Genomic DNA, 18,150 nt, shown 5'->3' on the forward strand with positions numbered 1-18,150 from the left:
AATGCAGGTCCTGCTGACTAAAACTGGGATTCACGGAACTGTAAATTGGTGGGGTTTATTATTGTGTCACGTGCCCTGTTACGAAGAGTTCAAGGTGAAACAATGACTGTAAATTAACACTTTGTAACAACCTTTGAAATGTAACTGTCAAAAAGGCCATTTAGGATAGAAGGAATGTTCTAATTAAGGAACACAACAGGACTCAGAGAAACCCCAGGGAGAGGGAAAAGTCGCTTTTGCCACATTTGTACATTGTAACTTAAAGGCTAAGCCCAGTGGAAAACTGAGCCATATTTAGTATAAAGCCAGAAGCTGCCCTTCTGCTGGGCAAAGTACCAAGAACCGGGTGAAAGACCTAAGGAAGCTTAAAAAAAACTCAAGTGAGAAAGAGAATCTGTCTTGAACAAAAAAGAGCAGAAAAGATAGCTTGTAATCTCAAGAGAGCTCTGCAGGACAATACAGTGGGCGTTAACTGTTATTTCCTCAGACAGAGAGTGGTACCACTATCTACAACCCCCATGTGTTTTCTTTTTCAGTAACATTGCAATGGATGAATGCAGAATCTGATTCGTGCTTTCTTGGCTTTGCCAAATGCATGCTCAAATCCTATAATCATGCTATGAATTAATCTGCCTGATGAGACATGTTTGGAAAAATGGTTGTCCTTGGAGATTCCAGCCCTCTTTGCCTGGGAAAGATGGAGTAAGGGATTGCTCATCAGCATCTGGAATGGTATCAGCAGGAGGCCTGACGGGCTCTGAAATTAGAAGAAGCTGGGTCAGAGTCACTCTGGTTATCCCCAGCAAATGAGCACCTCTGAAAAGCAGGGCATTTTGAAATGGGAAATTGGGAGGAAAGGGAATTTGGGGTGGTGTCAGGGGTACCAGAGGTGTTACCACATAGGGATCACTTTCAGATCCCAACAGAGCATACAATGGCTTGATGTGCTTTAGCTGCCGAGAACAACACCTCCGCATCGCATCAGCTGCAGCGCTTACGTCGTAGGCTACGAGAACGGCCATACCAGCCAAGACCATCGGCCCTGTGTACCTAATGCTATCGTGCCTCTGCTCAAAACGTGGGATAGCATCCCCCAGCTCTCCCGGGGCTTTTCAGGGAGTGGTTGGTACCATCAGGGTTGCTTTGTTCAGTATCTCCTTCTGGTTTTCTCATTTTAATTTTTTTAAACTCAGATATTCACCTCTTCTCTCATTAGATTCCCGGGCTCTGTGCCTTTTTCTCTCTCCAACCCATGCAAACCTTTCTTTTTTCCAGGAAAGCTTTCAGTTTCTTTAAGACTGACCTCAGTCTTTGCTCAGTCTGTCTTTGCTGCGGAAACATGCAAGAACAGTTTCCTGCGACAAGACTAAAACTAAGAACTAGAGACTAAGAACTGGGTGTGCATACAATTTTACTTCCCCTCTGTATACTCTCCATTTTCTTCAGTTCACAGACAGACATCCTGAGTCACAGGCTATTTCGTTGTGTTTAATAGTGCTAAATTGGTTTTTCATCCCCTCATTCATCTGCTTTTTAAGCTCATTATGTTTTGGCATCAATGTTCTGCAGCTGCAATTTCTGATTCATGCACAGTGTGAAAAGTTGTTCCCTTTGGTTTGTCATAAACTTGTTACCCAGTAATTTTGTTTGATGCCCACGAGTTCTCATACCTGAGAAATAATGAGGCCTATTGACCATTTAAGATTATACAGACCTATGTAGTATCCCCTGGACAGACTAATATTCTTCTGTCTCAAGAAGACACAGGCAAATATTAGTCTGTTTAGTCTTTCTTCATATGCAGTTGTTCCAGGCTTCAGATCATCCTTACTGATTTCGTCTGTTGCCTTTTCTGTTGTTTTTGAGGTGAGGAATGGCTAGAACAGGATATTTCGTCAAGCCAGGGTTTACACAGTGACCTGAGGGTATTTTCTGCTTTGCTCTCTGTTACTTTAACATTCTTTTCCTAAGGCCCTTTCTTGACAGCCACTAAGCATTAAATAATTCTCATAAAACTGTTCACAGTAACTCCAGAATCTCTTTTCTGAGTGATAAATGGCTCATTCAGAAACCACTGCTGTGTTTGCATAGTTTGGTGTGCTTTTGCTCTGCGCTTAGTGTTTAATAACACTGAATTTAGTCTGACTTTTTAATGCCCAGTCATTTAGTGTAATGAGATACTTCTGTAGTTCTTCGTGGTGGCACTTGCTTTTGCTGCCCAGAGTAATAGAATATAGGATTTTGTCAAAAGCTTTTTAAAAATCCAGGAGCACTCTATGAACCAGATCACCCCTTTCCACATAACCACTGATTTCTCAAAAGCATTCAAGTTGATTCAAAACATGAATGCTTGCTACAAAAATCATGCTGATTCCTCCCATTTTATCAGAACTACTGATGTTTTTACTGGGTTGGATGGTGAAGATGGCATCAAGGGAGTACAAGAACGGATGGAAGTTTGGGTCCGACAGCAGCAACCTTTTTATCTATGCATAGACCCTGTTTAGTTAGGACAAAAGAAAGGGCACACACGGCCCTGATGTAGAGGTGTGTTTCAGTGCCTTTGGCACGCGCTAGGTCTTGCCTGCTGCATCTAGATAGTGCGGTATGTGTTTCTAGAGCTTCATCCCACCTTTCAGAGCCAAGAGAGTGTCTTCCTTCATCCAGATGCTGATTTTAATTTGTCACAAGTTAATGTCTTTGAAACATACTCCCCTGGTTTGATTGGAGTTGGCCAGCAGATTGAAACTTGGAGAAAGACATGGGAGGTTGACAGGCAGATGGACACAGTGAATACATAAACATTGCTTATTCGGGAAAGAATTGTTATTCTTATCAGCTTACTCTTACCAGTACAAGGTCCTGTATCAGGGAACTATGAACAGAGAACAGAAGGACCATCTGAAACCATCTGAGAGTTTTCCTGTGTTGCAATATAGACAGTATCTATGGACTTACTGCCTTTCATGCTTTCTCTCTTTTTATCTTAGCAAGATGAGCATATCAACATGTTTTCATTGTTATTACTAATTTACCATTTATTTTTCTAGCAGAAATAATAACTCAATGTACCAATTTAAGGAGGCAATGTTATGGGAACTTAAAGTAAATGTTTGGAACAGACTATTCACTTTTCCCGAGAAGGTCTGAATTCAAATGACAATATGACAATATTTATTGCTAAATCTAAGAAGCTATTCCGACCCCCTACTCCATCAATGCCAGTTGCTTGGCCATCACTGGTTCTCACATACCCCTGTAATAATAGCAGATAGCTCATTTTATCTATTTCAACACAAATTGTAACTTAAGCTTTTGAAGTTATCCAGTTCCAAGAATTGAAGTGGTAATCAATTCAGTGAGACTTGACTGAAATACCTGATGACACAGGCTGCACTAATGCATTTCAAGATTCCGAAATACTAATTAGGGCTTCTCTTTGTTGCTTTTAAGAAGAAATAGTGGGCTAATGCAGTTAATGAGAATGAATCAAATAGTTTCACAGAACTGCAAAATGTAATAGCTGTCAACCCACCTCCATTATAAACCATTCCTTTACCAACCCACACTCTTTTGTGCTTTCTTAGATCTTTTATAGAGCCCTAAATCCTCCACAAAACCTGACATCATTGTTCTAGTGTCTGTGGGAAGAGTGATGCTTAAATTTCCTGTATTTCAATGGGAATAAAGAACTAACTGCCTTAAATGACCGCATCTCCTCCTCCTCAGCGTGTTGCGTAAGAAGAGAAAAATATAACCACCACCAGCATCTCAGTCAATGTTTTCCTCAAATTTTAATGTGTTTCCTGTGAATGGATATTTCATAAATCAAACGTCGGATAAATCTCCTTCTGTTTTCCTACCAAACCACGTGACTAAGACTTCTAACATGCTCCTTCTAAATGTAAGAGGATGGTCTGGGCCCCCCTTCTTCACCAAGCCCCAATCCTTTCACATTTTCTCTCTTTCCCTTTGGAGCTCACTGATGTCTCCAGTAAAACCTCAGGAAGCATGACATTTCAAATCATTAAATAATAATCCAGGGAAAATAGAGAACACAAAGACAACACCAAAAGAGCAGCTCGCTAAGTTGAAGAATTTTAACGTTCTGTTTGCATGCAGAATTAACTTTTTCCTGAATAACATTGCTTTTACATGTTTGCTAGTTTAGGATCTAATCTAATTTGCATAAAACTCCTAGGTCTTGGATTCACACAATTAAAATATTATTATGGTTAAAATGTTCCTTTGTTCACAAACTGCTTATAAAGTCAAGTTATACTTATCTTCTGTAATGAAATTATACCCAGTGAATTTAAATCCTTGCAGGCATTACAGTAGGTGGGTTTGCGTTCAGATTTAATCATCAAGCCAAGACTTACTTGATCCATCACACCAGCGTAGGACTGACAGACTTAACCCCAAATTGCACCCTCTGATTCTTATGCTTTAGAACTTAATAGCAGAACTTTATCAGTCACATTTTTGTTTGAGATGGATTTTTTTGCTATAGGATACATCAGTTCATGTTTTATTTACCAACACTTTATGATTTAAGTGACATTTATGATGATGCAAGTCTTCAGGGCTGATTTCCTCGTACTAAGCATTTATTTTTACCTAGTGATTTAGTTCCTTATTACGTTTTCAGATTAAAATTTTTACTACTACTAACTAGAACTGATTTACCTAAAGATTCTTTCTTTTTATATATCAGTGAAAATACTTTTTAAAGCTTAATTTAGACTGAAAAATCTGAACTTTATTTTCATGTGGTTTTGTTGGTAGAGGTTTAGGGGTTTATTGCCTTAGATCTTTATGTGCAGGAGTGTTAACCAAACTAAGGACTTTGACATGGCAATGATAAAAAAAATGTTGAGAAGCAGACAGAGGTTTAGTTTCATCAAATATTCATATCTATATATGATGTCAAACAAAATTATCAAACTGTGAATGGGATCACAAGCAAAAGAACTTTGGAGATTACTGCTTTACCTTAAAAAATAAAAGCTAATTTCAGAGGAAAACACAGTTGATTGATAGGTCTTCATGCCCTAGACAGAATCAGGATGAAGTGAATTAGGGCTTTAACAAAACAGTCTTCCATGCAATCTGCCGTACAAGAACATGGTTGTTCTACATGTAGGCCCTCAGACTAACTGTTTGAAAAATCACGAAGTAACACAAAATCTACACAATATAGCCTAGCCACAGTAAAATAATGGGTTCACAATTTTGTATCTGTCACCATGTAACTTCTGTTACTTTATGTAAGCAGTCCATGATTTTAGAGCATGAGAGGGACAAATTTAGGTCCCATCCACACAAAGTTTGGCTGCAGTCCTGTAATGTGATCTGTGTAGGCATGACCCTTCCTCTGCACAACGCTCCACTTGCTTAAGTGGGCCTCTGCACAGGTGTGTGGGTCCTCCCACACGGATCAGATTGCTGGATTTGGATCTCGCATTATAAATGGATCAGGAGACAAATGTTGTAACCAGGTCACCTGCCTGTGCCATGGGTATACTGTAGATTCATCTATAATGTATTTAATCAGTCAACCACCACGGAAATATTTTAGCAATTGTTATTTTTGTCCATACATTATTACTTCAACAATCTTTAATTTTTATTTTTCCAGAAGGGTAATCAAATCTTCTTTCAAAATGGAATGCAGTGCTTCCTTCAACCATTCTGTTAAATTCTTTTTCTTTAGGTTACACAGTAATAATTGCACTATAAATATCCAGGTAGATCATCAAAGATTTCATGGAATTTGTATGCTTGAATTTCAAGTTTTGCAGTTTTACAGTACAAAGTAATTTTTTGTTTATGACGCAGCTAAAGAAAACAGTTTCCTCCTATGTTGTTCTATTTCAACATGAGACTTCATTTTTGCAAAACACTACTTTGGTTTTTGGCTTTTTAGTTTATATCCAGATGCTCCAGATGCAAAATTAAGACCCTGAGGAAGCTTGTACAACTTTGAAGTAAAGCCTGTAAAGCTGAAAATCCTACTAATTTTTATTCAGAAATGAAGTAGTGAGAGTGAACGCAATTTAGGACACGAAAATGTGATAAAGGAACAAGGAAAAGAGGAAGGCCACTGAAGAAAGGAGGAAGTTTATCATTTTACTTGAAGAAGTAAACACAAAGGAAGGGCAGGGCATTATTTTAAAGGATAGAAGAGAGAGACTGATATACATTGCATTTGACAGAAAACAAGCAAAAAAAAAAGAAACTAGAAAGGACAAACTAAACTTGCATCGCTTCTAACCTTCTTCCTGAGTATTCAGTGCTCCTTAGGTAACAGCAATGACCAGGCAACAAGAGCAGTAGCTTCTTTTATCTAGAGGCTTCGGTATCTTTTGGGAAACCACTCATCAAAATCAGCAGGGGACCGTTTGCAACTGAGTCAGGTTTAGAGTTTGGTTCAGATAAACAGTGATGAAACAGAGTTGCACAGATATTAAAAATTCTAAAGAAAATGTATAGCTAAAAATATCAGCCAGCAAGCTGATGGCTGAGAGAGAGGGGTGAACTCCAAAGAAAAGTCAGGAATGTTAATAGTTTGTAGATGGTGCAAGAAACGCTACAAAAAGGTAGCAGGAGAGCAGAAATGCAATCATGGACAGGTCTGAGGAGGAGCCACGTTAAATTAAAATGGTGCAGAAAAATAGCAGCATAGTTACAAGTTGAAGGATGAATTAAGACAGCAAGGTGGGAGGTTATGTGCCTGATGGGACATCTGTGTGAACGCCAAAGATAGTAATTTTTGGAGTGGGCAACATCAAGTAGATATGGTGGTGTGAGGTGACAGCCACATAGAGAGAAAGCAGGAGTAGTGGGTATTGAAAGAAAAAAAAGGTTTTAATGGTTTTCCAACTCTTCTGTGCCAGAGATGAACAAACAGCATAAATAATGAAGCTACAACTTTCTGAATAACTTTAACAACCACAACAAAAGCTTAATAAATAAGAGATTCTTTTATCAAAAACTTTTTCTTGATATTGATAGTGGTCAGTGTCAAGGGCACCAATAGGTCTAATTGTCCTGACCAACCTCACCTGCGACCCAACCACACCCCTTGGAGCTCCATTTAGGCTCAGGGCTGAGCACATCCACTTCCCCTAAGTCACAGGCAGACTTCAGTCCTGCCTCTTGGATGCACCTTGCCTCTATGCTGTAGCTGCGTTTCCACTCCAGTCTTCTGCTGCTCCTGGATGGGCCCTGCTGCTCCCCCCTGGCCCTGCCTGCCCTGCTCAGGTACTGTGGGGCTGTGTTGCGTAAGTGCTAGGGTCACCCTCGGCTCCTTGCGTAGCCACACTTGTGCTCTTCTCTGATGTTTGGCTGCAATGGCACCATTGCAGGTTTTTCGATGTTTTACAATAATGATATTCTTTACTATAGCCTTTCTTTATGATACGATTAAAAACAGGATAGTGGGGAAACTTCACTGCACTTAAAATAAGTACTAGGAGGAATTTTTAAAGGCTTAATGCTCAGAGTAGAGACAGATGACCTAGTGGTAAAACTAGACCTATCTGCAACAGAGTTTTCACCAATTGCAAAAAGCTTGCCAGGTAAAGCATCTTTCAGAAGAAAGAAGCCCTTCTGTACCAGCTTAAGTTGCAGTAATTGTTTTTCCTAGATGACACTGTGCTGGGAGTGAAAGTCAATCTGTGTAATTGAGAGAAATGAGAACACAAAACAGTGTCTTCTGAAAGAGGCAGAGAAATAAAAGCCGGCTAGCACGTACTTGAATGAACAAGGATATGTAGTGGTCAGAAAAGAAAAGTGAAATTAATATGGTGAAGTAGGAGATGAATCTCAAAAGCAACTGCTGTGAGCATAGCAAAGGCCTGAGCAAACTGGCACCATAATGGTCATCACTGGAATTCACTGCAGCCTAGAATTTCTCACTCAGATATTAATTATGACTGCTGCTGCTGCTTTGTTTTAGTAATAAAAAAGGTCACCCTTTTTTACTGAGTAGCAAACTGAATCCAAGATGTGGTAATAGCTAAGCTGGCAGCAGTATGCAAGACTGTATTTTATCTCCAGATGATCTACAGATGTTACGGCATTACATTTTCTGTTCATCCTCAAGGTATGATAATTTGTTTGTTGCTGGAGATGTTCATAATCATTTGCATTCCTCTGCCATCTAATCAAGGAGTATATCTTATGCCTTAACAGTTGTAGGTGTTCAGCTTTTTTTACAATTGGCTGTAGCTTTAGGAGGTGTAACCAAGAAGTGCAACCTTTCTCTTAGGCCATCATCACCACCCTAGAGTAAATGGCTGAAAGGGGGGGGAAATTCAGAACTTTATTGACTTCATACAGACTGTCTACACTTCCTGATAGTGTATGCTAAAGCTCTTTAGTTAATTAGGGTATTGGAATACTGTTTGATTACTGATGTTGATTGTTTGGACTGCAAAATATTAGGTGTTTCACGGTATCATCTTCTGGAGTTCTTCAGGCTCTGCATGCTATCTCTGCTACTTGTCATGAAATAATGAGAAACTTGGACTCATCTAGGGAAAGAGTGGCAAGATATTCTTAAGGCAAATTAAAAAAAAAAAAACAAAAAACAAAAAACACAAACTTAACCTGACTTTTCTGAAAAAAAGACAACAGCAGTTGGAAGATAGGAGATGAGAGTATCTCTGAACCAGGAAGCTCTCAAGGACAGTGACAGGAATGGATTCCCATCCTGAGAACAAGCCAGTGCAGGTACGAGGAGACCCAACTGAGTGACCTCAAGAAAACTCACCTGAAAGGTCAAAGATTCTCTTGATAAAACACAGGTTGCCATTGCCAGTACTAGAATGTGCTGATAGCAAAATGTAATCAGTACCAGAATAAGCTCTGGTTTTGAGCCTTGTGTTACAATGCTTTATAGTGTAAATAGGCTGCTATTGTAAATTTATTTTTTACCTGTCTTGTTCTTCACTGCTGATAGATGGCAGCAAATGACAAAGACTTCCAGTCCATGCTGCATTCTGTTCCTCTTTGTGTAGAATCCTCCTTTTTAAACAAAATGGTGCTGATTCCACACTAGCAAAATGTATGACCCCTGTAAAAGGCAAGGGTTTGATTTAATGTTATACAGTTAAAGCAAATGATGAAACTTTGTCTATTGTGGTCCTATTCCCTGCGATACTGGAAGCTTTCTGATTCTATGTGAATATTTTTATTCTGCACAGAATTGAATGGTTGCTTCTCTAGTTACTTGATGTGTCTCAGAAAAGCAATTTTATTTTTTTCTAGTTCTTGATCTATTTTTAACTTCCCTCTAGTCTTGAGATCCAAACATGTAAACAACTCGGGTTATGCTGCTTTACTGCTAGGACATGAAGTGGTGTGTGGGAGGGAGTTCCCTAATGGAGAGAGCAAATAAAATTATTATTTTGATTTTTATTGTAAAGTCACAGTTAACCTGCCTTTACCTCTTGGTGATTAAAGTAAGGCTGAGTTCATCTTCTAAGGTTGGTTAAATATTGTTTCTAGTGTAGAATTCTGCCTGAATACACTTAGATTTTTTTTTTTCTAGAAAAAGCAAATGGGGGGGAAGTTAAACTGTGAGCAGACATGGAAAATCTTGGTGGTGTTCAGTTGGAGAATCAACCTACTAAACAACCAGTTCGGGCCTGTATTTTTGCATATGTAGCATCTACATAAAAGAAATTACATGCAAAGACTTCTGGAAAGGTTTGCTTATGAAAACATGAGTACTAATAGGTATCACTGAAGGTTTGGTGCATAGTTTGCATGAGGTGAGCTTTCTATTGCCAAGGCTGGCTGCTCCAGCTGAGGAGTCCAGCCCCTTGCTGGCTTTGGCATTTGATCAGCACAGTGATTGAACAGGGAAGAGAAATGAGCTTTTAAAACTGAGTAAAAGCTTAGGTAATGTGGAGGTATGAGAAAAGTCAGTCACACAGCCTTGCCAGGGTAAACTTGGGGGTTTTTGTATGTTTTAGCTCTCAACTACTTACACCTTTACACCTACTTTCCATGTTATCAGTCAAAATTACCTCACGTATGGCAAATACTTTTTTTTTGTTTCAATGATTCTTGTAAACCCCTGAAAAAGGCTAATGCTGGTTACCTGTCACGGGATGCTCGAGGCGGGAAACCCGGCTGGGCGTATACGCCTACCGCACCGGCCCTGAAAGAGGAGGCAGCCTCGTTCAGACCTTCGTTCTCTCACCGTGTTTCTGGCCTCAGATATGAGGCAACAGCACCTTCACGAGGGCTCGGCGAGTACCTCACGACACGCCCTAGGCCGCAGCTGCCGCAGCGCGCTGGTATTCCTGACGCGGCGGCGCAGGGCCGGGCGGTGGGGCCGCGTCCCTGACGGAGGGAGAGGCGATCCCGAGCGGCGGCTGCTCCCGCCCCGGTCAGGACCCGGTTCGGGGCGTCCGCCCCCCGCCACCCCGGAGCGGCTCTGCGTGAGGCGGCCGCTTAGGCGGGAAGCTTGAGCCTCGCGCGCTCCCGTCCGGGCGCCGCTCGGCCGCGGCCCGCAGAGCAGCGCACGACGCGACAGCGGCTCTCCCTTCGCCGACGCGGTCGCCATGTCTGCCCTGGCGAAGGCCTCCGGCGCGCTGAAGTCGGTGGATTACGAAGTGTTTGGGCGAGTGCAAGGTAAAAATGGGCTCGGGAAAGGGGCGGGGGGCGAGGGGCGCGGCGGTTGTGGCGGGCCGCGCATGCGCGCGAGGCCAAGTGAGGCGACGGCGCCTCAGGCGACGGCGTCGTGTGGGGGCGCGGGAGCGGCCGCCGCCTCCTCGCCAAAGGGAAGGGGAGGAAAAAAAAAAAAGGTCGTAAATATGGCCACGGTAAGGCCCGCCCGGTTCCCCGGGGAGCACAGCCTCCCTCTTCTGTCAAAAGCACTTTCCGTTAGCCGCGTTTATACTCGCGTCTTCTGTCAGCGCGGTTCTGTGGGAATGCCCCCCCCCCCCCCCCCCCCCCCGCCCCGGGTTGGCAGCAAAACTTTGAAGAGAAAATTAAGGCAAAGGCAATTCCCATACTGCGGCATCTTCATTAGAGAAAGCTACGTGCGCTCACTGCGTAAATGAAATTTTTTTTTTTGTCCAAGGGAAGGTTTAAGGCCAGCTTGTTCACAAGTTCTGTGGAGTTTGCCCAATGTTAAAATTTCATAACTGCTCTCTGAAATGTCTGTAAGAAAAGACCACAGATGACTTGTATGCAGTTTACTCTAACATTATATTAAGTGAAATTCCTAGAAGTGATATTCTTTCAAATTATTTTAATGTCTTTTTCTTTCTTTTCTAGGTGTTTGTTTCAGGATGGTAAGGCAATGTCTGATTTACCAGTTCTACTTTACAGTATAGTATTTCCAGTGCTAAAAATACAGCAGCAGGTCTGTAGAGTGTAAACATATCCAACTGCTGTTTTGAGTTCTAGGTTAGTTGGCTAAGTATTGCAAGTGGATTTAAAAGGAAAAAAAATTGTTTTATATTACTGTTGTATTAAAATGGATTTTTAAAAGCTTACTAATGTGTTGCTTGTTTGTATAGTATCTAAAGATTGTTTGGATTACTTGTGATAAAACAGCCCCAAGAGCATTATAACATGTTAACCTTTACAAAGGTTAGATCTGAAGATCTTGATATTAGCTTCTGGAACAATGTGTTCCAGTTTAATTTTTTAATGGCAATTATAGTACCAGTATTTAAAGAAGCTTATTGTGTTTCTTTGTAACAATGTGCTAGAAACATGCGATCTGTGGCTCATATCCCAGCCAAATGTCTCCACCAGCTCTGAACATGCAGCAGGTAGTTTTGCATTTCACAGAAACCCAAGAAACAAGAGGACATTTCAAATAAGAACAGTTTTTTGGCTGAAATTAGTGGGCCATGCTTAATATTAGACTTAAGTTTTTTATGCATAGTTTATATGTATTGTGAAATAGTGCAAAATTGAAATGGATAGAGGATTACAATACAGTATGTCTTGAATTTAATTATTTATTATTTGGGTATTACTGCACATACTCTAAAATGTTTTTTGGCTATTTCTCATCAAAATGAATTGAAAACTCTCAGATCTTATTGTTAGAGCCATCAGTCTGATGTTCTGTAATACAAGATAAAAACATGGGTCATGTAGTCTTACACATCTTTACTAAACACGCAAGAAGCAAAAACAGAGGAGGTACTTTTAATGTAAATAAATTTGCTATTGATGAAGTACTGTGTATTGGCTAATAGTGTTTTTATTGTCCTACATGGAACAAAAATTTAATGGATTCCTGCAAAACAGGCTTTCTGTTCTCTACCACTTCAGTCTTCAGAGAGAAATTATGAAAACCATGCGTATATTTCATATGTGCATAAAAGGCAGAAAATAAAGTTTAAAAAAAAAACCCCAACCACCTCAAACAGGGTACTTGAAAGTTCCTGATTTCATCACGGGAAGTGAATAGCTGGGAAACCATAATTTGTTGTGGTATTGCAAAAATATTAGAAGAACAGTATAATTAGATTATGACCTTTGCTGCTATTATTTAGTAGTAATGCAGCAGCTGGGGGTAGAATTTAAGGGGTGAAAGGCAGGTGGAAAGGATTTAAAATGAAACTGGAAAAAAGGAACTATGATGCTTGTACATGTAGCACATTTAAGGAGTTTAGGCACTGTGATTGTTGAAGAGGCAAATGAGCAGTAATAGGAGCTATAGGAGGAATAGAGTAGGTACAAGGGAGTGGTGTGGGATTAGTAGAGTCCTTTGTGGTCAAAATTGTGTTAAAAGTTCCTGAAATAAGGGGAGCAAGTCTTCAGCCTCCCTGTGAATGAAAAAAAGCCTCACACCATCAGAAGGCTTCTATGCATGTACATATGATAAAGCAAAGAGGAAGATGACTTCTTATGAGCAGTGTAATGTCTCAGTGGGAGCCATCATATGTATGGGTTTTTTGAAGAAAAGTATTAAAAGCTGTGAAAATGGAAGTGGGAATTAACTCATGCATTTATCATGTAGATGTTAAATCTTATTCTTGTTCAAAAGTTGGCTGCTTCTGCTGCAACTTCAGAGCTGACAGGAATACCTTAATGCCCAAGTATGAGCCTCATCTATGGATTTTTTTAAGTGTAGGTCTTAAAGCTATGAAAATGAAAGTGGGTGTTTAAGTGGTATACATGTGGTGTACGTGCTGACACTGACTGTCCTCTTTCATTATTTTTTTGAATCAGTACACAGAAGAGGAAGCTAGGAAATTAGGAGTGGTTGGCTGGGTTAAAAATACCAGTAAAGGAACTGTTACGGGCCAAGTTCAGGGTCCAGAAGATAAAGTAAATGCAATGTAAGTATTTTTGGTGGTTTTTTTAGTCTTAAAGTCATTTACAGAAACATTTTTAATCCAAAGTGACAAGTAGATTTATATGTCAGTAATGCAACAGTACTTTCAATAATTGGTTTTGAGGAGTTGAGGAGATAAACTCTTCTACAGCTTAAAAGAAGGTAAGCTTTAAAAATAGTGTGTGGTATTGGCCAGTTTTAATTTCTAATGTCACACAGTTTGTCAGTGTATTTCCCTAACACGTTATTTTCTTGTGAAATGAAGAAAAAGCCTTTATTCATACATGTGAGCACAGATCTGGTTTTTAATTCTGCAAAACAACACTCTAAGGAAACAGACTGAAGAACTTCTTGAAATGCTTGCACAGCCTGTGCTTAAATCGGTTCAAAGGAAACTGGGTTTAAGTATGATTTTTTTCTGATTTAAAAAAAAATGAATACATTAATACACATTTCAGCAAAGGCCTGTAGTCTCTACCATCTGGAAATAAATTTTGAAATATTTTGGTGTCTTTAAAAGAATGGATATGATTTTCTTTGTTAAACTGCCAATTTCCAAATGCTTACAGCTATCACTCTGAGGAAATGATGCCTGGAAAAACACAAAGCCCAATTCAGTTGCTTCCAACTATCATTTTTTGCAAGTGTATATAGGGAGATTGTTGGGAGTTCCTAAAAATCCTTCAGTGGTTTGTACTCTCAACAAAGACTGAGCGGTGGTAAAACTTTCCTTTGTAAGCTTTATTATGGATGGACAATTATTAGTGCAAATTCTGCTGGCACTTTCCAATACATGACTTGCTTCAAAGCTGAACTTTAAAGTTGGCTTTTTGCAGAGAAAAGTGTTACGCTTTCTGGTGAAGAGATTTATATATGATTATCTAATGTGACAGAAGTATTTGTAATAATTTTCTTTGGTCTTGAGCTTAACATTAGGTTGCTTATCTTGGGCTGCGGAACATTTACAAAGCCAGAGAAACATTGGTTGGTTGTTTCCTAGGTCAAGTTTATGCTTGTTTTCTGGAAGACCTTTGTTAATGGCCTGATCTAAATATTTTCTAAATTTAGTATCCTGGTACCATCTCTCCACTTAATTTAGAACACCGAAAATGAACGTGTGAGAAATCAGGATTTGGTTTCTATTTGTTGGAGTACTTTTTTCACTTAAAAATTTCTAGTCAGTTGATGTCTTAAGCAGGTTTAAGTGAAAGCACAGCTTAGCTCCTGGTATTTCTTGTATCTGCATGAACTAGGATTGCTGCAGAATGCAGTGTTTTCATCCCTCCTTTTCCCTTTCCTATTATCTGTGTTGATGGGATTTAAAGGAAGCTGCACTTACCCCAACACCAGAAAGTTTGTGTGTAACAGGGGATCTTGCAGTAGAGCTGCAAAATTAGACTAAAAGATTAGGCTTCTTCTCAAACATGTGTTGGCATACAGACTATTCCAAAAGGAAATAAAAGTTTTAATTTTTCATTGTTATACAATTTTAACCAGGGTCAGCAAGCTGGATTGCAACCTAAAAAAAAATTGAAGCTTTTCATGTATATTGTGTCTGATATTCAGAGGAAATAAAAAAATCTTTTGAGTTGCTGCTTCTTCCTTTTATGCTCGAAATCATTGATTTCCTCTGATACGGGAATAATGTTGCGATGCTGCAGTTGAAGTATGATTTTGAAGTATGCGTGTATTACTAAATTGGAGATTCTAGAGTACAATGCTGAAGGGGAAACAGTTCACTTTGCCTTGCTCCTTGTGTGTGCTCTGATAGAGTGAAAAGGTAGTGAGTTTATTTTTGGCCAAATTGGTGAACTTGCAGATGAAAAGGGAGCTATTGTATATGAAAAGCTACCTGGAAAGGCCCTTATTTCTCTCTGCTAGTACATGTTAATAGAAGATCAAAATAGATTTGAGTTTTTGAAGTTTTTTCCAGAGCTTACATCATTTTTTGTAATGCTGAGTCATGGTTCCTAGGAATTCATAATACTGTGTTCTAGATTAAAGGGTTATTTAAAATGCTGTATTAAATAAAAACAAAATGAGGCTTGCTTCTGCTGTGGCAAATTAATATAAACCAGTAATCCTAAACATTTGTATTCAAACTGTGATAAATAATCAGGAGGAAATTCTGGCATAAGCTTCCTGTGCAAGCTCTGGTTTGTATTCGGTAGATATTCAGAACTTAAGAGACTGTATGTGTATGGCACTCCTTAAAAGTTTGGAGAAATTGAATACTTTTTGGAGAAATACAGTATATGAATCAATATTGTAAGATATTTCAAGAAAGGCTCCTGGTGAGTGTTATTTCAAATACTGGAACAATGTGTTATCTTGTGGAAATCTTTCGAGAATAGTTTGTGCAGTGTCTTTTGGACAGGTATTTTCACACTTGCATAAGTTTCCAAATTAAACTTTATGCACAAAATAGCCTGACTTTCAGAGGTGCAGCACTTGGACTCTTAAAAAAATCACATAAATGGTAATAAAATGATTTGTCAGTTGTTTTACTGGTTCTGGCTTGTTAATGTTAGTATTTTTTAGGGGGAGGTAGAAGGGGTATTTTGGTCTATCATAAACAATGTTTATCTTTTAATGATGCTAAATAGAATCAAGAACATAGGCTAAAAAGAGAGTAGGGATGCCATTAGAAAGTACACTTCTAGAACCGGTAAATAGAAAAAGCAATATGGGAGGGAGGAAAAGAGGGGTAAGGGTTTGAGAGGAGGATAAAGATAGGAGAAGTATAAAAAATGTGGGAAAAACACCATGAGGCAATTCAATGTTACCAGAAGCATGGAGTGAATAACAGAGCATGCCTTTGTTCTGGAGCAGTAATGCGGCAGACCTCTAACCCAATGGTTTTCCAGCAGCAGTCCTTTGCTCCTGATTTTCTGACCCTTTTTATTCTATTTTGTAACGTTCTTTGTATTGTGAGGCACAGCTGGGAAGCGTCCGGTACAGGCTCAAGAAACAATGCCTTTATATGATTTATATGCAGGCTGCAAGGGTAAAATATAATCTGGGAGGAATTATGAGGATGGTGCTGGTGATCTATTTTAAGCATCATTGTAATGCATGTGTGGAGTTTAGATGGAGAGTGACCAGAACCAGTATAAAGTGGAGAAAATAAGGTCTAAAGCAGGAGAGTTGGAGGTATGACTGTCCACCCGTACTTAAAGCCCTCTAGTGAGGTGAGAGCATGTTAGAGAAGATCTGTTTTGAAAATCAGCTGGCCAGGTAACTGATGATCTTCGGAGAGTCATGGGTAGTCAAATACAACTTTATTGCATTAGAACTGAGGGATGAAGTGTGGGAAGGCAGCCAGAGGCTTCGTATCTGCTAGCGCAGGATATATCTATCCAGCAGCAGCTACTGCTGCAGATGCAGAACAGAAGAGTGTTTGCTCATGCAGGCAGTGGGCTGTGGGTTTGGTTCCTTCCCATCCTGCCCGGGAAAAGAACTGGCCTCTTTTACCTGAGCCTGGTGGTGTTTCTCAGGCAGTGTGCTGAAGCCTGGATTCTGTCCTAGAACATGGGAAGCAGTTGTTTCCCTGCAGACATAAAATGTGATTATGATTAATTACTTTGAAAGATGATGTGCAAAATGAAGTTTGCTCTGGAGCATGTAACAACTTCCAGGGCCATTCTGACTCTTGCAGAAATAAGTGGAAAATGATAGGTAAGTACGAAGGATTGGGGCCTGAAAGTATTGCATGTGCAAGAAGTTTTATTCCTTATTGGACCGTTCACTTAGTGTTGAACATGGGTATGAATTTTTGTTGAAGTGGTGCAGGGAGGCTGACTTTGATTTACATCCTGTGGTGGTGAAATCTTGAATATGCTGAAAACTGGCAAAATTTATGGAGTTCCCTGAGGCTAGAGTTTCAGCGTGAATTTCACTGAAATGCAAGAAGCTTAAGGTATGAATGAGCAGTTTTTCATTTTAGGTATTTTCATTTCAAGATTTGTCTCCAGCTTGTTTTTAATGAAAACTTCTATATTCTCAAAGATCAGGTGACTTCTACATAATGTATTTTGAAACCAGTTTATTTCAATTGGGAGATCTTACAGACCATTTTACAAGGTGTTTTTAGGAAGTCATGAGAACCGTTTACCTGTAAGCTTGCTTTAATATCCCTTACTTTTTAACCTCTAGATGGAGCTGTTTGTTCTGTAGATACTTTCAACTATACATGCTTCATTTGAAGTGCATCTATTTTTAGGCTGTTATGGTAGAATCCATCTTTTTCTTCGCTACCTTTTTCCCTACTGTATTTTATAGTCTTGTTTGCTGCTACTGCTCCACATAGATAACACCTATTATCCTCAGATACTAAAAGCTTATTTTCAGTCTCTTACCTGTCTGTAAGCCAAAGAATACTAAAGTCACAAGAAAAGCAGAGTTGCAGCATTTCTAAAACATAGTGACGTAAGGTTTTATGGTAAACCGAAGGCTTTTTTTTGCCAGCCCAGATATCGTTAAATGGGGTAGAGGAGGTAGTTCTTTGGTTTCTTTTTTCAGGAAGACTTACAGTACAGGGTTTTTCATTATAGTATCTTGTGATATTTTTTCCATTTTATTCCTTAAATAAGGTTAGAGCCTTTGTAGTCGTTGTGGTTGTTGCCATAGCAACTTGCATTGACAGGCTAGAAATTACTTTCCTATGAGAATTTTTTGAACTTTGAATGATGACATATTACTTAGTTATCCATTAAAAAAAGAAGGTAAGACTCTTATAGGTTGCCAAGTTCAGAATTTATTCCCAAAATCAAAGATTTCAAATCAGTGTGACACTTTAAGATGCAAAATCTTAGGATGTTTTTTAGACA

The 18,150-nt window shown here is 39.4% G+C and overlaps 1 protein-coding gene across 2 annotated transcripts in view; it reads left to right on the forward strand.

Annotated features, from left to right (window-relative positions):
- The first annotated feature begins 10,337 nt into the window (after positions 1-10,337).
- The window catches only part of ACYP2 (acylphosphatase 2), a 45,165-nt gene continuing 37,352 nt past the window's right edge, over positions 10,338-18,150 (forward strand). The window contains exons 1-3 of one of the 2 annotated variants that reach the window (XM_082307732.1): positions 10,338-10,650; positions 11,299-11,315; positions 13,216-13,325. In XM_082307732.1, coding sequence (XP_082163858.1) covers positions 10,581-10,650; positions 11,299-11,315; positions 13,216-13,325 — 197 coding nt within the window. In that variant the 5' untranslated portion in view covers positions 10,338-10,580. Of the gene's footprint in view, positions 10,651-10,764; positions 10,842-11,298; positions 11,316-13,215; positions 13,326-18,150 lie in introns of those variants that run through there. The other variant, XM_082307733.1, reaches the window with a different exon arrangement.

Source organism: Platalea leucorodia (genome assembly GCF_965183815.1).
Source record: "Platalea leucorodia genome assembly, chromosome: 3".
NCBI classification, from domain to species: domain Eukaryota; kingdom Metazoa; phylum Chordata; class Aves; order Pelecaniformes; family Threskiornithidae; genus Platalea; species Platalea leucorodia.